The 20,565-nt window shown below is 46.6% G+C and overlaps 2 protein-coding genes across 9 annotated transcripts in view; both read right to left on the bottom strand.

Moving 5' to 3' along the window:
- Nucleotides 1-9,029, bottom strand: part of LOC133131209 (uncharacterized) — a 12,612-nt gene extending 3,583 nt beyond the window's left edge. The window contains exons 1-3 of one of the 2 annotated variants that reach the window (XM_061246455.1): nt 8,881-9,029; nt 7,426-7,932; nt 6,561-7,090 (exon numbers count right to left, since the gene is read on the bottom strand). In XM_061246455.1, coding sequence (XP_061102439.1) covers nt 6,561-7,090; nt 7,426-7,705 — 810 coding nt within the window. In that variant the 5' untranslated portion in view covers nt 7,706-7,932; nt 8,881-9,029. Of the gene's footprint in view, nt 1-6,560; nt 7,091-7,425; nt 7,933-8,808; nt 8,829-8,880 lie in introns of those variants that run through there. The other variant, XM_061246457.1, reaches the window with a different exon arrangement.
- A 2,541-nt stretch (nt 9,030-11,570) lies between these two features.
- Nucleotides 11,571-20,466, bottom strand: si:ch73-109d9.3 (zinc finger protein 696). 7 transcript variants are annotated; one of them, XM_061246448.1, is made up of 5 exons: nt 20,333-20,466; nt 15,134-15,605; nt 14,558-14,697; nt 14,077-14,206; nt 11,571-13,383 (listed from the first exon to the last, which is right to left on the bottom strand). In XM_061246448.1, the coding sequence occupies exons 2-5, from the start codon at nt 15,411-15,413 to the stop codon at nt 12,272-12,274; spliced, it is 1,662 nt and encodes a 553-aa protein (XP_061102432.1). In that variant the 5' UTR covers nt 15,414-15,605; nt 20,333-20,466; the 3' UTR covers nt 11,571-12,271. The 7 variants fall into 7 exon arrangements, with proteins under 7 accessions (XP_061102432.1, XP_061102437.1, XP_061102438.1 ...); XM_061246453.1 differs by having other exon boundaries at nt 15,134-15,380; nt 20,333-20,438; XM_061246454.1 differs by lacking the exon at nt 20,333-20,466 and adding an exon at nt 19,239-19,393 and having other exon boundaries at nt 15,134-15,380.
- Nucleotides 20,467-20,565: the final 99 nt, after the last annotated feature.

Here is a 20,565-nt window from a genome sequence, read left to right on the forward strand (position 1 = left end):
GTGTATTTAGTATACAGTACATACAGTATTCTGAGGACACGGTAGGCTAGAGGTTGTTTCCGATTCAGCCATAGTGCGTTTGGTGTGGAGAGTGAAGTCGTGATTGGTTCTGGAGTTTGTGAAGCCCCTCCCTCCCATCACAACCATCAGTCCGACTGTCAGAGATATACACTCACTGAGCACTTTATTAGGTATTTATTACTTATTTTTTAGACTTCTACTGCTGTAGCCTATACACTTGAGTTATGATGCTTTGTGTCTTCAGAGATGCTCTTCTGCACACCACTGTTGTAATGTGTGGTTATTTGCGTTACTGTCACCTTCCTGTCAGCTTTGACCAGTCTGGCCATTCTCCTCTGACGTCTCTCATTAACGAGGTGTTTCTGCGGAACTGCAGTTTCTCAGATACCTCACCCTGTCTGCCACCAACAATCATTCCACAGTCAGTCACTTCGATTTTTTTCTCATTGATGGTCGATGTGAAAATTAACTGAAGCTCCTGATCTACATGATTATATGCATTGCACTGCTGCTACACAATTTGCTGATTAGATAATCGCATGAATAAGTAGGTGTAATGAAGAAAAAAATGTCCCTAATACAGTGCTCGGTGAGTACAGTGCTCGGTGAGTGTATATGTCATAACAAATTGGCTTTCTATCAAGCTGCACAACTGATCACGTTTATTCATTTATTCATTCATCGTCATTGCCTTCTAAAGAGTCCTCTGCATTTGACCAATCCTAGTGGGCAGCCACAGTGCAGCGCCCGGGGACCAGCACCAGCGCCTTGTTCCAGGGCAACAGCAGGAGCACACCAAGGGGCAATTTAGACTCTCCAGTTAATCTAACCTGCATGCCTTTGGACTGTGGGAGGAAACCCACATGGACAGAACATGCAAACTCCACAGAGAAAGACCCAAGCGGGGCTGGAACCCGGGACGTTTTTGCTGTGACAAAATCAATATGTACACCGAAAAAACCAAAAACAAAGGTAAAATTTAGGCATGCTTTATTGATAAAAAATAATAATAATAATATTTTAACTTTAAAAGTGGCTGTGTTTTATGTAGTGTGAGATTACACTAAATTTCTACCATTTATTTACACCTTAAAGAGAATCCCCACACAAGCAGTGTTCTTCAGTTGTGAAGATAACACGACATCCTGAAAGCCTTGTGCTTCAGACTCCTAACTGAAGGGGGTTGTGAGGGCTGTGTTCAGCCATTTTAACTCTAAAATAAGTGTGCAGACCAGACTGTGCGGTTGCCAGATTGAGGGGATTTATACTGAATGACTCAACTGTGATTGAAACTATACACCTCTGTGTTGACCCAACAATCCTCAGAGCAAAGTGTACTGAGCCCACAGCAGCTGCAGCTCCAGCCGGAACACTCTGAGGGGCCCGGACTGGAGCAGCTCTGTGCTGTGGGGGGGGAGGGTCTGCATCTGTCTGTAGTGAGTAATGTCCACTAACTGAACGCTGCTGATCTCTATGGAAACGGGTCATTTCACAGTCTACATGCACAGACCTCTCGTAAGGCAAACTGCGGGCAGCGATGTGCGATTTGAGTGTTTGAGAACACTGAGATATGATTGGCTGCTCTTCAGTGTGAATGCAGTCATAGTGCCAGTCACTGCTGCTGTCTCTCACACATACTTCAGAAGGCCCAGTACCCCCCGTACTGAGCCCAGCTCATGATCCCCCCATTTCCTCTCTTTCAGGGGCCAAATAAACAAGCCAAGAAGCACGTTACTGAATACGAGTTTTTACTCACTTTAATTAATGACAAATGGAAAGCATCTTTGGGTACGTCAGTTCACTTTTTCACACAGATCTGTTAGCAGCATGCTCATTACAGACATCAAAAACACCCAAATGGAAGCTTTGCTTCACTAACAGTCCTCCTCCAAAAAGAAGCACTGCTCACTCACTCACTGAACACTGCTCACCCCCCCCCCCACTGAACACTGCTCACCCCCCCCCCCACTGAACACTACTCACCCCCCCCCCACAGAAGCACTGACTCACTCACTGAACACTGCTCACCCCCCCCCCCCACAGAAGCACTGCTCACCCCCCCCCCACAGAAGCACTGCTCACTCACTCACTCACTGAACACTGCTCACCCCCCCCCCCACTGAACACTACTCACCCCCCCCCCCACAGAAGCACTGCTCACTCACTGAACACTGCTCACCCCCCCCCCCCACTGAACACTACTCACCCCCCCCCCCACAGAAGCACTGCTCACTCACTCACTGAACACTGCTCACCCCCCCCCCCCCCCACTGAACACTGCTCACTCACTCACTGAACACTGAACACTGCTCACCACCACCCCCCACCCCCCCACCCCCCACAGAAGCACTGCTCACTCACCCACTGAACACTGCTCACACACTCACAGAATGCAGGAGTGGTGTATTTGCTCATCCTACTGCTGGTGCAGATTCACAACCTTAAACGACACTTAGGTTTAAAGACGTATTACACTTTTATATCACTATATATTTAGGCCTATTTATGTTAGAATTCATTTTTATGTTGCGACATTGAAACTACAACATGGGTCATATTTCAGCAACTGCCACTAATTTTTTCATAAAATCGCGCCTGCAGGTGACATTACCATTTTTTTTTTTAAAGCAACATATTATAACAGCTTCACGGTTGCGATATTAACGGACTGTAAAGTAGACTCCTAACAGAACAAGGGAAGCGGCCGCTTCAGTCCGTTCAATTGTAGTTTTCTCCTGAGGAATGTGATTTATAATTACTGTTGCTTATTGCCTATAACAGAAACGAATTCTGTGAATTGAACCAATAACAAGAAAATAAAAAACGACAAATAACTGCACAACTTCTCTGTGTTCTCAAGACCGTGTTACCTCACGATGTTCTGAACAACTATTCATTATGTTCCGAACAGCACCCGAAGCCCAACTACTACCGTTTTGCACGCTTTGCGCAAATAAATATCTGTTCAGTCATTATCTGGTTAATCTTATTCATTCATTAAAAACTGATGCCTTTTAAATAAGACGATGTGCGTACGCGCCTGTACAATTTTCCTTTGTTAGCAACACCACAGCTTCCCCACCACGAGGGAGCACTGCTGCTCATTGTCACTATGCTGAGTCGGATGCTACGTGCTACGTGTCTCGTATGTATTTCTCGTATGTACAAATTCAATTTGTATGAATTAAACTTTACACACACGAAGATTATCTGGAGGTAATATCTTATTTATTCGTCATGAAAGTTTCACTGTTCGGAACATCGTGAGCCTACGTTTACTTATCTCGTAGACCAAAATGTGAAACTATCTTAAGCGTAGCTACGTTAACCACAGACCTTATCGACAGGAATCGACATTCATGTGGGAAAAAACATGTGAAATCTGCCGAGGGAGCCCATGGCTCGAAAATGAGATCTCATTTCCAGGTTTTAGGACGAAAGCACTGCTGCGTTCCAATTGAACTCATCAGCTTGTTACCTCGCAGCAACCGTTAGTAAAATGGTAGCCTGAGTACGAAGCTTCAGAGGTACTTCGTAATACGTGCTGTCCGTTGGGAACATTAAAATAGATGTGTATATTGTGACATTTGATACATTTTAAATGACGTTAGTTTCTTCCCCCTCTGCACCTCGGAGCTGTGATATGATACCCGACCATAGACTGGAAAAATATGGACCGTCATGCACTGACTATCCATGGGCTCGTTGAAAGCGTTTTGAATCTCGGCAAGTCAAGTTTACCGGCGCCGCCATTTTGTACAATTTATTGTCCGCCATTTTGTCTTAAATTGCACACTCTTGTACCTGTGGACTCCTGTTCTTACAAGCGCACCAACAAGCAAACCAATTACAATGCAATATCATAAATCATTTCATTTTAGACGCATTTGTTCAAGAACATAATTATTCTTCTGACCTTAATGCCCCTAGCAGCAGAGACTGACATCTGAAGAGACAGTTAACTAGCTAGCTAAAAACTTACTTGTTATATGTGGTGAACATATGTTGGTATACATATATTAATAAATTAAAAAGGGCTACGTACACTCACTGAGCACTTTATTAGGTATTTATAAGACTTTTTATTTTTTACTTATTGGTCTTCTGTTGTAGCCAGCCACTTAGTGGTTTGACGTGTTGAGTGTTCAGGGATGCTCTTTGGCATACCACTGTTGTAATGAGTGGTTATTTGCCTTACTGTCACATTACTGTCAGCTTTAACCAATCTGGCCCTTCTCTAACCTCTCTCAGCCCACAGAACTGCTGCTCACTGTTGGGCGAGAATGTGTGAGCATCATTTGTACCCAACATTTTGCAGTGCATTCTGGGGAGTATTGAGTGAACTATTTAGGGTGTCAAATTTTATACGAAAACTCCAGACACCCTACAAAATGGCCAATCCCCTAAATAGTGCACTATATAGTATATAGTATATAGTGCATGGGAGCCATTACAAATGCAGGCCATGAAGTGCATCAAAAACGATGCCAAATGTAACTGCCAAGGTCCTATTTCCAGTTCTGTATTGACCCTCCTTATTGCATACATCACTTTGAAACTTAGTTCTGCGCCTGCATGCATATAGTTTTAGTTAAGGTAGTCAACTTAATAGCACTGAGCCAGCCTTTGGACTATGAAGGTAGCTAGTAGCTAAGAAGGCTACCTAACTAGTGACCTAAAAATATGAATTACAGTAGGCAGCTAATGTTAGCTAGCTAGGTTGGTACACTGACAAACCTAACAAAGTCATTAATACTTTTGATAGCTAAAGTTACAAGCAGTTCAGTAGTTAATATACGTAGCTTGCGATATGAAAAAGCCTCACTGAATTCAATCAAATTCATATTGTGTAAATGTTGGATTCATAATGCTGACTCACTGCATTATAAGACTGCACTGTGAAGATTTAGTTGCGCTTCATGTACAAGTACATGAAGAAAGAAAAAAAACATTTAAAAAAACATGAATATTCAATATACACCAATATTCTGACCCTCAGTCAGAATATTTGCCTGCTAAATAGTGCTATCTTGGTAGTTGACCACCTAGCCAGTGTTGGCTAACTACCTAGCAAATGTGATTTTCATAGCTAACGTTAGCTAACAAGCTAAGCACACTTACATAGCAAGCTAGCGAGATGGTAAAACTATTACATTTTAAATAAATATTACCTGTGCCTACACAACAAAAGTATTATCTGCACAATTGTTGATACTAAATGCAATGTTTTACACTTAAGGTTGTATGGAATCTTGACAGTTTGAGTGTAAATTTACTCCTGGTAGCTATTTCCCCTGAACAGGCCTGTATTATCTACGAGAACACAATGTAAAATTAGTTTCAAATCAATTAAAATTTATTCAAGCTAATGAAATCACTTCAAGTCAATATTTGTGTCAGATTAGTGATGAATTTTTTCGTAAGGTAGTCCTGTAATAAGCGCGAATCGACTCCAGGGTGGTGTATCAAAAAATAACGACCACGTAGGTCATTATTCATCAATAGCAGACCACAGGTTACATAGAGATTTGTAGGTGTTAATTTACAAAAATGTAATAGCCACATACAGGCAAGTTAGAAAAAATTAGCAAGTTTCAGCTTTGTTAAAATGGATGATCATGACAGCACACCTAAGAAACTGCTGCCTACTGTCCTGGTGACAGTCAAAAGGCACCAACGTTAAAGTTTGCACAACTTCATTTCCAGCATGCATATAATGACTATAAAACAGCCCAAATGGCTGGGTGAATCTCTTGGCACACCATACGCTAGTCAGCTAGTGTTCAGTGGGCTTTTTTAAGGTGCTTTTTCAGGCGGCACAAATAAAGAAAGCTCTTTCCACACAGTGCGCAGTTGTGCTGTTTGGCCACTATGTGGCGCCGCAGGTGAGCTTTAAGATTACTGGGGCGAGTGAACCTCTTCCCACACAGCGTGCAGCAGAATGATTTCTCTTTGGAGTGAATGATCCAGTGCTCCTTAAGGATACTCAGCCGGGTGAAACCTCTCCCGCACTGGGAGCAGCGGTAGGGTTTCTCTCCCGTGTGATTGCGCTGGTGCACTTTGAGGTCGTAGAGAGAGAGGAAGCTTTTCTCACAGTGGGTGCAGCCAAAGGGCCGCTCCCCAGTGTGGCTCAGCAGATGAGCCTTGAGCCGGCTCTGATACAGGAAGCTCTTCCCACACTGGGTGCACCTGTGCGGTCTCTCTCCCGCATGGTGTTTCAGGTGAGCCTGCAGGTTTTTTAACTGGGTGAAACTCTTCCCACACTGAACACAACTGAATGGTTTTTCCCCTGTCAAACCTCTCTGACAGCTTTGAATATTTGTGGACACACTGAATATGTTGCTATCCCATGATGCACCGTTGCCCCTGCCTACAGCATCCAAGCGCTGCTCTGCTGCACTATCTCTCACACCCACTGCTGCACCACTCTCTGCTGCCCCCTGCTGCTGCGGAGGGGGCTGCACACTCAGGCTCTTTGAACAGGACTGCAGGGGGGGCACTGCGCCCTGTGGGGGGGGCGGGGGGGCCGTGTGCTCTACCTGCAGGTCTCCTCTGTCCCAGGGCTCTCTGTGAGCTGCGTCCCATCTCATCTCCTCACTGCACACGGGCTGCATCTCCGCCTCCTCTTTAACGAGCGGCGCGTCTGCCACGCCCCCTTCCCATTTCACATTCAGGTACTGCAGAGGGGAGGCGCTGTGCCCCGCCCCCTCCTCAGCCGGGCGGGGCTGCGGCTCCCTCTGGGCCGGCGGACTGGCTGGCTCTGGTTCTGCAGCGTAAGAGGGGTCCAGCCCGTCTGGCTCACTGTCACTGTCCCCGAGTTTAAAGGGGGTCCAGGCCGGGCGCTGCCAGTGTCTGCCGCAGCGCTGAGGCCCAGCCAGACTGAGGCTGCGGGCGGAGCCTTCCTGTCCCTGCGACTCGTACGAGCCACAGCTCTCCCCGGCGGCCGCTCTGCTGCTCTGCTCTGCCAGGAGGCTGTCTGAAGAGGGCGCTGTGTCCTGCCTCACAGCAGGGCTCCACTCTGGCTCTCCACAGCCCTTACTGAGAGGAAGAGGAGGGGCTCCTTCGGCTCCTGAACAACACACACACACACTGTTTCAACACAACATAATATACACACACACACTGTTTCAACACAACATAAACACACAGCTCTGTTTCAACACAACATAATATACACACACATACACACACTATTTCAACACAACATAATATACACACATACACACACTGTTTCAACATAACATAATATACACACACATACACAGCTCTGGTTCAACACATCACAGTATACAAGCAAGCACATACTTCGACACACAAATATGTAGATGCACACAGATATAATAAATGTGTGTTTCACATGCTAAAATAGCAGCTTGGGTTCAGAGTGAGAAGGATGTTTCTAACCGGACGGTGTTCCTGAGGGCGGGTCCTCCGTCTCCTGGCTGGAAACTCCGGCTCTGCCGCAGTCCACACACCTCGCTCGCCCGCCGCTCTCTCGCTCCCTGCGCCGGCTCTCCCACCACTGCAGCCTCTGCCTCAAGGCCTCCACTTCCTGTTTGCTCCGAGCCACTTCCTCCAGGAAGCTGTCCTCCACCAGCCGGGTGATCTCATACATGGCCGACTTGAGCACCGTCTCCATGACAGCGGAGAGCTGCACTTGGAAAGTGAGGATGGCATCTGACATGTTGCCGAGTGTTTGAGCGCCAGGTGCACCAGCGTCTCTACTTCCTGTTTCAGGGTCTCTACTTCCTGTCCGCAGCACTCCAGTCTCTACTTCCTGTTTCAGGGTCTCTACTTCCTGTCCGCAGCACTCCAGCCTCTACTTCCTGTTTCAGGGTTCTGGTCAAGGTAGTGTCCTCAGTCTGGCTCAAATGGAGTCTTCCACTTGAATTTATCAGCTTCCTGGGTTACCTAAAACAGAATGGGACATATTCCTTCAGCACAGCTTCCCATCTTCAAGACATTTCTGTATAAACAGTGTTATGTATTTTTTTTATATGGTAGTATTATTATCATTATTAAAAGCCCATGCTAATCGCACCCTTTCAAATTCAAAATAACTCTGATGTATGCAGAATAACTGATGTATGCAGAATAATAATATTTCTGAAACCATTTACACCAGAACGCTCACCTAGGTGCGTAACGGGCGGAAGAATCTCCGGACTCCACCTCCCATCAGCCCCTATGCAAGACGTTCCATCGCGCTGTTTATTTATCGATTTAGTTTATTTATTTAAAGTAATGTGATTATATCACTTCCATCCAACTCAACATCAAAGTCTGGACATCGGGTCTTAGATCGGATTCGCAAGAATGGCACTTTCAATGGCAATTGCCAACTTTTAGACATATTACATGAAGCGTGATACAAAAGCATTGGTGAATTCAGAAAGAAAGTATCCGACACGCATGACCCGATGAAAACGACCAGAGAAGGTAATTTGACGAGGTCAATAATTCTGTCACGAAAGGAGCCGTTAGCCATTTTTAATACAACGGGTTTATCTTATCATTTTATTCATAAGGGTCACTAACGTTAAACAGTTAACTGTATATATTTAGGCCTCTAGTCCAGACTCCAAATTCATTTCAGGCGAAAAAAAAGTTGCATACGGTGTTTTTAGGGATAATATTTGTTTTCATTTTAATTTAATCGATAAGCGCAAATACAGCCAGCTATTTCAATCCAATGCATTGAATGAATAAATAAATACACTGTTGCAAAAGGCAATTTTGAAAAAAACTTGCTGCTCAGAAGCTATAGCTGGGTCCGCACTAACTTACATGTGAAGCATCTCAGCAGTTGTTGACGTGGAATAGTCTTGTAATCTATAAGAATATGTTTAGAAGACTCACCCCAGTGGTGCAATTGCACTGCAATCCTCTGATTCCCAGCTGTTTTATGCTTATTTGTATAGGAACAGAAACCAAAACCCCATATCAACACGCTGTACACTGCGGTGTTGTTATTGTTAGAGGAATTAGATCAGCGGACCTCCACTCACGAGAAATTCCGCCATCTTCCGGACGGGAGGTCTCAGAGAGCAAAGCGGCAAGTAGAGTGGAAGTTTTTGTATTGTGACCGATTCCATTCGGGTTTATAAACTCTTATATACGCTTATAAAAGATATATAGCTTTTTAACGCTTTTAATCTTGATTTAAAATATTGAGATATTGTCAGACTCCCTTATACATTTTTTAAGGGTGTTTCACAGTAATGGAGCTCTGTATGAGAAAGCTCTTCCACCCATCAATTCTATTTTTTATTTTTTTAGGACTACCAGGTAGCCTGCATCTTCAGAACGGAGTGACCTTGTGGGCTTATAGGGTAAAAGCAGGTTAGTTAGGTAAACTGGTGCAAGACAAGGCAGTCAGAAAAAGTCAGAAGCAGGACTCTGAAATCTGTCCTATAGCCAGGTAGCCAGCGCTGGAGTAATATGTTCATACTTCTTAGTCCTAGTCAAGATGCATGCAGCTGCATTTTGCACAAGCTGGAGATTCTTTAGCATGGCATTAGGGCAGCCAGATAGCAAGGCATTACAGTAATCTAACCTCGAGGTAACAAAAGCATGGATCAGTTTCTCTACTTCCCTTGCTGATAAAAAAAGTGCCCAATTTGAGTTTACAAAACAACCATAAAAATGTTGTGTAAAGGTACGCATTTTCTTATTTTTTTTGGGCCCAAGACCAATAATTCAGTAAGAAGTAGAAAGTTAGAAAGCATCAAAGTTTGTATATCAACAACACAAGCCTCTAATCAAGCGATCAGTAGCGCTTCGCCCGGTTTCGAGATGGTTTTGTTCAGTAGAACTTGGTTTTGCGGACATAACTATTTTAGACAACTCATTTATGTCAACGGCCATACAACTGTTTAGTGCCACTGTTGATGTTCCTTCCTGACGCAGCCATGAGGTGGCCTGTTTATTTAATGTGGCAGGAGTAATGCCAAGAGGAGGAGACCATTTGGAGATCTGGGGCCTCATTTATAAAACTGGGGGTAGGATTCACGTCAAAAGGTTGCGTACGCATGAAACCCAGGACGTGCGTACGCACAAAAATATTCTGATTTATAAAACAGTGCACACGCACGTCCCATGCCAGTTTTCCTTTATAAATCACAATCAAGTCTAAATGTGGCGCACCTTTGCCAGCTTCATGTCCCGCCCACAGTTGCCTATAAATAGGCAGTGAAACACCCCTAATGAATATGCATCTCACGAAGAAGACAATGGCAAACACTGAAAAGAAGGCCAAGAAAAGGGATTTCAGCCATTTGATTGCCTCTGAAAAGCTACAGGTGTGGGAATTATCCAGATTGATTGTAAATGACGAACAGTTCTGCACAACAAATGTGATGATGACGATGATAATAATAATAATAATACACGTTATTTGTCTAGCACCATTGAAAACACAGTTACAAAATTAAGAGATAAAACGAACAAAAATCCATAACAATAAACATTGTAAAACATAATATATGGATATGAATATGATAACAATATATGAAACTATGCACTCGTATCTGCCCGACTGACGCATTGTAAACGGCATCAGTGCAGCGCAATTTGTCTGACTGTTCACCATATTATTTATGAGAATACATTTAATAACATGAAGTATTGTTTAACAATTCGTCTACATATTTGAGGGATTATTTTACAACAACATCTCCGTTTATATTTATCATCCTAAATCATATTTTTTGGGCACTCCAGGGAGCATCAATCAAACAGCTGTTTGTTTATTCGTTGTAAGAGAGGCTTTTATCCGTTTTTGCAAATTAACTCTTCATATATGATACGTGAGAGGTAATATTTCGATTTATTTTACACAGTGGTATCAATTTCACACCATTTCTCACGTTTCATCCCATTGCCATCGGAGTCGCAGTTTCTAATTTCTCCAGTTAATGTGCGTAAGCATTGGGTCAGAGTTTCCGTGGAGGACCGCACATTTTCCCGTCAAGTTAGTTTATTATAAATGCCAAAGTTTGCTTAGAAAGTGGCGTACGCATTCTTATCGAGTGTCTTTCAAAGAGTAAGAGTTAACTGGTTAGTCAATTGGGCCAGTGATGATACATCACCTGCTATTTCTTTGCTGGAGAGGAAATTTGTTAGTCATCGGAATTTCCAATGTGATAAAGATGTGGTCAGCCCAGGTGGCCAATACACAGACACAAAGAAAAAAAGACTGCATGCTACCACTCATTTTAGCTGGGTCATTCTGTACACAGTTCATTGTAAGAACTTCAAAATAAGAAACTTTGGGGTTAAATTCAGAGAATATTGATAAATAGCTGCAATGCCACCCCCTCTACCCGATGGACGGGATTCTTCAATGCAATTTCTGTGAATTAAGAATTAATTAACATCACTGATGCTGCTATTGATAATAAACAATAATATAAATACAAATTAATAAAATGACTGTCAATGTTAGGAAAGGAACATCCATTTTAATACAATTTAAAGCGGATTTACCTGTAATCAAACCATTTTGAAGAACAGTAACTGTAATGTTGTTAAAAATCACAAGTTAGCGGTTTAGTTTCAGATATTTTTATTCATTTGTATCTTATTTTTGCCTGAGGAAGACGCATCTATTCTCAACATAATTACTTTAATAGACTGATTTGCTGCCTCTGGCAATATCAGAGGAATATAAGTGTGTCGTACATTTCTCAGAGACAGAAGTATGAGTCCAAACTCTGTTTTAGATGAAGGATTACAGAAGAGAAAAGTACCATATCATGGCAGACAGCACTTGTCGTAGCTTCCTGTAGACTAACACTCCCTCCTCTGCCGTGTGTTTAAACACTTTTCACTGGAACTTCAATGAGAAGCCAGCAAAAGAAGTCGATGTCTAGCGTTTTGACTAATTAAATTAATCTTTGTGTGAAATTTCATGTCGAGCCAAGCAACATGGGTCTATAAAGGATGAGTTTAATAAAATATACTCTGTCCCGAGTGTTTAAAAGGTTGTCAATGTGCAGTTGGGAGACAAAATGGCTGAAGTGCGTCTGATCGCTTGCGTCCCCTGTAGAGCCAGTTTGAGCCAGTTTGAGCCAGTTTGAGCCAGCTTGAGCCAGTTTGAGCCAGCCGAGGCGAGCAGAAGGGAGGCACAGGGAGCTTGATGATGTAATTTTCCTACAGAAAGTGTCAAGGCCCAAAAAATGTTTGTTCTTTGTGGAGATGCTGAAAGGGCGTGTGTCCGCCCGTGTGTAACGCTGTACGACAGAGGCCACTACTTACAGCTGAACAGCCTCTCAGCCGTGTGTATCCTCTGGTGGCGCTTGAGGTTGCATTTCTGAGTGAACCGCTTCCCGCACTCCGTGCAGCTGTAGGGCCGCTCGCCGGTGTGCACGCGGCGGTGTGCTTTCAGGTTGCTGAGCTTGGTGAAGCTGCGGCCGCAGAGAGAGCAGCAGAACGGCCGCTCCCCGGTGTGGGTCTGCTGGTGCGCTTTGAGGTGGGAGAAGTGGGAGAAGCTCTTCCCGCACTGCGTGCAGCTGTGGCCCGTGCGCTCCATGTTGGGCCGCAGGTGGGACCGCACGCTGAGGACCGGAGCAACGCCCTTCCCGAAATGCGCAGACCCCGGCCTCCGCTCCCCGGCCAGCGCGCGGGGGTGCGCCTGAGCGCTCCTGGAGACGGCAGAAGCCTTACTGTACACGCCGGCGGAGCTGTGGGTCACAGCCCCCGTCCTGTCAGTCGCTCTGACGGGGGCGTGTCTTGCTGACGGGACACACCCCGGCGGTTTGGGCTGTGAGCTCGCGGCTTTAGGGAGCTGCTCGTGGCGGCTGACGCAGTTCCTGAGGGCCGGCGGGTCTGTGCCCTTATGACCCTGCGCCTCGGCCGCGGGCTGTCTGAGCTGCGGGTACACGTCCCCGGGGTCCGCCCGCCCCCCCCAGGCCGACGCTGCCCCCACCTCCTGCTTAATGGCTGCCATGTTGGGGGCGGCGTTCGGGGGCCGGGGGCCGGGCGAGTGCTCACTGGCGGGCTGCAATGTAGCGCAGGCCGCCTGAGCGTCCGATTCGCCAGCGTCCCCACTGAACTCCGCCCCCTGCTGCAGCTCTCCCAGCCCGTCTGGCTCACTGTCACTGTCCCCGAGTTTAAAGGGGGTCCAGGCCGGGCGCTGCCAGTGTCTGCCGCAGCGCTGAGGCCCAGCCAGACTGAGGCTGCGGGCGGAGCCTTCCTGTCCCTGCGACTCGTACGAGCCACAGCTCTCCCCGGCGGCCGCTCTGCTGCTCTGCTCTGCCAGGAGGCTGTCTGAAGAGGGCGCTGTGTCCTGCCTCACAGCAGGGCTCCACTCTGGCTCTCCACAGCCCTTACTGAGAGGAAGAGGAGGGGCTCCTTCGGCTCCTGAACAACACACACACACACACACTGTTTCAACACAACATAATATACACACACATACACACTGTTTCAACACAACATAATATACACACACATACACACACTGTTTCAACACAACATAATATACACACACATACACACACACACACACACTGTTTCAACACAACATAATATACACACACACACACACTGTTTCAACACAACATAATATACACACACACACACACACACTGTTTCAACACAACATAATATACACACACACACACACACACACTATTTCAACACAACATAATATACACACACTATTTCAACACAACATAATATATACACACACATACACACACACACACACTGTTTCAACACAACATAATATACACACACACACACACACACACTGTTTCAACACAACATAATATACACACACACAGCTCTGTTTCAACACAACATAATATACACACACATACAGAAACACACACACACAATGTTTCAACACAACATAATATACACACACAGCTCTGATTCAACACATCATAATATACACACACATAGAAACACACACACATAGCTCTGATTCAACACATCATAATATGCACACTTGGAATGGCCACAGCTAATTGACTACATGTTATGTAACCATCTATTGGACTAGTAAACCTGGCAGCAGGCTCAGTAAAGCACACAGAATGACACTCAGACCTGGCAGAGTCTCTCCCTCCGGACACAGCAGCCATTTTCCCTGGACGTCGTCACCACCACTCATCTCCTGTGGCTCCTCCCCCTCCTCCTTCAGCAGGGAGTCTGGCCTTTCCCCGTCCGAATCTGTGGGCTGCGTTACAAACACATTCAAAAATATAAACCTTCATCTGCACTTCTATATTTCCTTGCTGATTTTCTTTGGGGAAATTAGTCGTTTGTCTGCCGAGTTCATTCATTCATTCAAATGTACAAAGCAGGCGCAATGCAAAGCGTGTTTTTACATGTTGAGCACAATGAAGGAAGGGCTCCACCATGTCGCTCATCAGCTACACATCATACAGTCTTCAGCCCAATTCAGAAAGCCCCACTGAGCTCCAGTGATGCAGTGAGCTGCAGTGACTGTGAGCTCCAGTGACGCAGTGAGCTGCAGTGACTGGGAGCTCCAGTGATGCAGTGAGATCCAGTGAGACAGTGAATATACCGTTGTGCTGCTCAGATCCAGGTCTCTGAGGGAGCTGGGCGTGGCCTCTTCCTCCAGGGCATTCTGAGTTCCCCCCGAACAGCTGCTCCAGCTCCCCTCTGGAACCTTCTCCTGCTTCAGACCACGGCCCTCCTCCACACCTGAACGGAGAGAATGAGTGAGAGAGCATATGGCAGAGCCGCCAGCACTAAACCGGTCCCAGCATGCACTGCTAGAGAGCGCTAAACTGGTCCCAGCATGCACTGCTAGAGAACGCTAAACTGGTCCCAGCATGCACTGCTAGAGAGCACTAAACTGGTCCCAGCATGCACTGCTAGAGAGCGCTAAACTGATGACAGGACTTACTGAGAATGGCATCTGCCCTTACTGAGAATGCATCTGGCATCTGTGATCTAAGTGACTTTGACTGCGGAATGATTGCTGGTGCCAGACAGGGTGGTTTGAATATCTCAGAAAATGCTGATCCCATGTCAAACCTGTGGATAGGCTACAGCAGCAGAAGACCAATAAGTGTAATAAATACCTAATAAAGTGCTCACTGAGTATGTGCATGTGGAACACTGGAGGGATGCTCACCAGACGGTGTTCCTGAGGGCGGGTTCTCCGTCTCCAGGCTGGAAACTCCGGCTCTGCCGCAGTCCACACACCTCGCTCGCCCGCCGCTCTCTCGCTCCCTGCGCCGGCTCTCCCACCACTGCAGCCTCTGCCTCAAGGCCTCCACTTCCTGTTTGCTCCGAGCCACTTCCTCCAGGAAGCTGTCCTCCACCAGCCGGGTGATCTCATACATGGCCGACTTCAGCACCGTCTCCATGACAGCGGAGAGCTGCACTTGGAAAGTGAGGATGGCATCTGACATGTTGCCGAGTGTTTGAGCGCCAGGTGCACCAGCGTCTCTACTTCCTGTTTCAGGATCTCTACTTCCTGTCCGCAGCACTCCAGTCTCTACTTCCTGTTTCAGGAACGCTTCCTCTCGGCAGTGTTCCGGCCAGCGGTACAGATGTGTCACCAAGCCAACCTCACACTACTTTTTGAGGTTCAACTTTCATCCCTAGGAGCCCAAGGAAGAAAAGTGAATCATCCATACCCCATTGGCCACAAGGCACAAACTATCCAGAAAGCATTTCATCTTCTACATCAGTGTTTCTCAACCCTGGTCCTTGACACCCAATGTGTATGCGTTCTTAATTCACCGCGACTCAACTCAGCTCGCTGTGCGCCGCAGTGTCTGCATGCATTTGCTACAACCGTGCGGTACGCCACCTGATTTCACTTATTAGCTTATTATCTGAACCAAGCAGGTAAAATACTGAGTGCGGCCCGCAGAACGCTGTCTTAATCAATTAACGGTTGTTGAAGTGAAATTAAAAATTGAATTAAAAATCTTTCCATTGGAATGATTTGCCATATAGTACAAACAGCACAGGTAGCGGAAAATAAGCTGGTCTGACTGATTGGCCAGAAGGGCTGCAGCTTCGGCAGTCGCTGAAGCAAAAACCCGGGTATGGGAGGAGTTCGGGGAGGCTATGGAGAAGGACTTTCGGTTGGCCTCGAGGAAGTTCTGGCAAACCATCCGACGACTCAGAAAGGGAAAGCAGGGCTTGTCTCAGGCTGTTTTCAGCAGGGGAGGAGAACTGCTGACCCGGACTGGGGATATTGTCGGGCGGTGGAAAGAGCACTTCGAGGAGCTCCTGAACCCAAATAACATGTCCTCTGTGGAAGAGGCAGAGCCTTAAGACTCGGGGGAATCTGCACCTATATCCCTGGCGGAAGTTGCTGAGGTAGTCAAAAAGCTCCTCAGTGGCAAGTCGCCGGGTGTAGATGAGATTCGCCCTGAGATGCTGAAGGCTCTGGACATTGTTGGGCTGTCTTGGCTGACACGCCTCTTCAGTGTCGCATGGAGATCGGGGACAGTACCTGTAGAGTGGCAGACCGGAGTGGTGGTCCCCATTTTCAAGAAGGGGGACCGGAGGGTGTGCTCCAATTACCGGGGTATCACACTCCTCAGCCTCCCTGGGAAAGCTTACTCTAGGGTACTGGAAAGGAGGCTCCGACCGACGGTCGAACCTCGGATTCAGGAGGAGAAATGTGGCTTCCGTCCTGGCCGTGGAACAGTGGACCAGCTCTTTACCTTGGCAGGGTTGCTGGCGGGGTCATGGGAGTTTGCCCATCCAGTCCACATGTGCTTTGTGGACTTGGAGAAGGCTTTCGACCGTGTCCCCCGGGGAACCCTGTGGGGTGTACTGCGGGAGTATGGGGTACCGGGGCCGTTGTTACGAGCCATCAGGTCCCTGTATAACCAAAGTGAGAGCTGTGTCCGCATTCTCGGCACAAAGTCAAGCAAGTTTCCGGTGGGTGTTGGACTCCGCCAAGGTTGCCCCTTGTCACCGGTCCTGTTTGTGGTATTCATGGACAGGATCTCAAGGCGCAGCCGAGGTGAGGAGAGTGTCCGGTTTGGTGACCCCAGAATCGCATCTCTGCTTTTTGCGGATGATGTGGTTCTGCTGGCTTCATCGGGCCGTGACCTTCAGCACGCACTGGAGCGGTTTGCAGCCGAGTGTGAAGCGGCCGGGATGAGAGTCAGCACCTCCAAGTCCGAGGCCATGGTTCTCTGCCGGAAAACGGTGGATTGCTCCCTCCGGGTTGGGAACGAGTCTTTGCCCCAAGTGAAGGAGTTCAAGTATCTCGGGTCTTGTTCACGAGTGAGGGTAGAAGGGAGCGTGAGATCGACAGGCGGATCGGTGCAGCGTCAGCAGTAATGCGGGCGTTGCACCGGACCGTTGTGGTGAAGAAGGAGCTGAGCCGGAAGGCGAAGCTCTCGATTTACTGGTCGATCTACGTCCCAACCCTCACCTATGGTCACGAGCTTTGGGTAGTGACCGAAAGAACAAGATCGCGTATACAAGCGGCCGAAATGAGCTTCCTCCGTAGGGTGGCCGGGCTCAGCCTTAGAGATAGGGTGAGGAGCTCGGACATCCGGAGGGAGCTCGGAGTAGAGCCGCTGCTCCTTCGCGTCGAAAGCAGCCAATTGAGGTGGTTCGGGCATCTGATCAGGATGCCTCCCGGGCGCCTCCCTTTGGAGGTTTTCCGGGCTTGTCCAACTGGGCGGAGACCCCGAGGGAGACCCAGAGCCCGCTGGAGAGATTAAATATCTCTCCTGGCCAGGGAACGCCTCGGGATCCCCAGGAGGAGCTAGAATGCGTTGCTGGGGAGAGGGACGCCTGGAATACCCGGCTTTGCCTACTGCCCCCGTGACCCGACTCCGGATAAGCGGGTGATGATGGATGGATGGATGGATGATTGATTGGCATTCCTCGCATGTGAATATGGGACATTAAATTTAAGGCCGATTTCTGGCATATTGTAGTTTTAAGAGGTTAATTTATCCTTCTATATACGTACACTGCAGTTACAGAGCGACACTGTTAAGGACAATTAGTGTCTAATTAAGCAGCTCATTATAACACTGACTACGAACAAAAAACAGCATACACGATGGTTCCCAGGACGAGGGTTGAGAAAAGCTATTCTACGGGATACTCGCGGAGCATTTAAGTGATGTTCTGGTAGTTTCAGCGAGGAAATAATTATGCATTTCCTTGGGAGTATGTATTGAGATATGTGTGTGAGATATGTGTGTGTATATATGTGTATGTATAAGCTACTGAATGCCTAAAATTTCCCTCGGGATGAATAAAGTATCTATCTATCTATCTATTGGAGGAAGCTTCGGTATTTCAGCGCTACAACAATCTGGTTTAGCCACAACAGGAATTGATCTTCATGAATGTAAAATGACATCAGTAAATGCATGCATTCTTCACATAGCGTAGCCTATGCCCATGCTACCAGTGGTGCGTGGTGTATCGGACATTAATTTATGTTGTCTATTTAAAACAGCGTTTACACTGAAATGCATTACTACGCTTTATCCATCATCATCATCCGTCATTAAATCCTTAACTTACCTCGCTGACCCCGTCAGCCCGTCAAGCACCCAACTCGCCCGCAAGCTATGTACACTGAATGTAACATTAACTTAAACATATGGGGCCGGTTTTTCAGACACAGATTAATCTTAATCCAGGACTAAATTGAGTTTTGCATGAAACTAGGAGTAGGCTTAATATGTGTCTGAAACCGGACCATGGTGGACTTCGGACACAAACCTAAGTGGCACAATCTCAACCCTTCACAGTTCAGCGTGACATTTGGCTAGTAAGTTAACTTATCTATTTCTAACGAACACCTTGCAAGCGTGCTAACAGCTGTGCGAACTAGCAAGCGTCAGCTAGCAAATAAATAATAGTGTTTAGCCGACTGACCCGTCGGTTCTTCGGCTAACGTTAGCTATGTTCATAGTTCTTCATTTCGCATCTGCGAATTTCCCGTCCGTGTCCAAGATTTAGCACAAATCGATAGCTTGCTTGTTTTAACGGTTAGCTAGAATAGTTAACTAGTTAGACTAAGAAAGTGAATGGGTCGCTGGTTGGACCCTTGTGTAGTCAAAGCGGACAGAGGAAAGGGTAACGGCACCTGATATCCTGGAGTTAAAACATGTAACTGTTAGCTAGGCTAGCTAACGTCAGGCAACGGTCTTTGCTGCTATTGCTAACAACTAACGTTAATCCCCAATGCAGCGGCTTAGAGGACAAGCGGTTTTAATACTACGCCTGCCTGCTACCTTTTATCAGTGCTGACGGGTCATGGGTTATGGGTCCAGAGTGGGCAAGCTACAGGTGACAGGTTAGCTATGAGATTTATTTGCTTTCCCCTCCCAGTATTTTGGTAAAAGTCATCCAGATTAACTAGTTAGCGCTGGCTTTTTATGCTAACTTGGACAACAGGAAATTTCACGAATACAATACGGTAGCCTCATAGGATCTAAACGCGGGTTAAAGAAAAAGCGATTGCAAAAACCAACCGGTCGGGGGCCCCATAGGCCGATTCACATAATGGTGCCTTGAAAATAAATGAATAAAAAAATGGTCAAAAAAAAATTAAATTACTATTTTACCAAAAGTGGGCCCAGTGTATTACATATTCTGGAAATATTTACACATATACACACTGCTTTTAATACAAATTGTCCAGAGGCAGGATGGCAGAATACATTTGCCAGGTCCTACAGCTGAAACTGCAAGTCAGTTGGTCAGTGATCTGGGGGTATATCATGAAGCAGGATGACAGAGTGAGCTGGATACGATACGATTACTCCATACGATGGAGTAAAACCTAGAACAACTGTTACTTCAGTCCTTTCCAATATTGTAACGGTTCCAGGTTTTAATCCAGCGCCGTCAGTCATCCTGCCTCGTAATATACCCCCCGGGAACAACCAAGCCGGAGCCACACTTCATTCCCATTAAGTCTGTGTTGTGTCCCGAGATTCACTAAAACTTGATAAACAAATATAAACGTCAAAAGAGATTACTCACAGCTGTAATTTCTGCCAAAGCCCTGTTTGCCAAGTATTGCCTCTGGGGGTGAATATAGTTATAAAACAGAGATGGAAATCTTTCAGTGTAGATAATAATGGTTTATGTGACAGAGGGCTCTGTCCCTGGCTGCGAGCGGCACACTACATACACCAAACCGCCATTTCGCAATTCATCTCACTATTTCCAGAGTGCGCTAAATTCGGGGGTGCACAACCGGTTGCTAGCTCACGTTTCCCAGGGCAAACGCATGCAACACATCCACTCCATATTCGCACCCTCACAGGTGAATCGCTAATTTAAAATAACACACACAGAAATGTCTTTGTCATTTTGTTACCGTTTATTGTTGCCCAGTTGCTGAATGTTGTAGAGCGCTGTTTGTTGTCCGTGTTTAGGTTTGTGCATGGTGCAAACTATGGAGTGGGGGGAACATTCCGGGTACGGCAACCTGTAAGATTAAACCGAGCTGCAGAAATCGAGTTGGCTTTGTGGCGCTCGTCTCGATTCGCACATGCGCGTTGTCAGCCAGAATTGGAACGTACCATTGTTCGCAAGTTCCATTTTCGAACT

Source organism: Conger conger, chromosome 6 (assembly GCF_963514075.1).
Source record: "Conger conger chromosome 6, fConCon1.1, whole genome shotgun sequence".
In the NCBI taxonomy this organism is placed as follows: Eukaryota; Metazoa; Chordata; class Actinopteri; order Anguilliformes; family Congridae; genus Conger; species Conger conger.

Coding starts and splice junctions, on each gene's coding strand:
- si:ch73-109d9.3 (XM_061246448.1), bottom strand. CDS start 15,413: ATGTCAGATGCCATCCTCACTTTCCAAGTGCAGCTCTCCGCTGTCATG. Junction 14,698..15,133: donor GCCCTCAGGAACACCGTCTG/GTGAGCATCCCT, acceptor CTCTCCGTTCAG/GTGTGGAGGAGGGCCGTGGT. Junction 13,384..14,076: donor GGAGGGAGAGACTCTGCCAG/GTCTGAGTGTCA, acceptor TGTGTTGTTCAG/GAGCCGAAGGAGCCCCTCCT.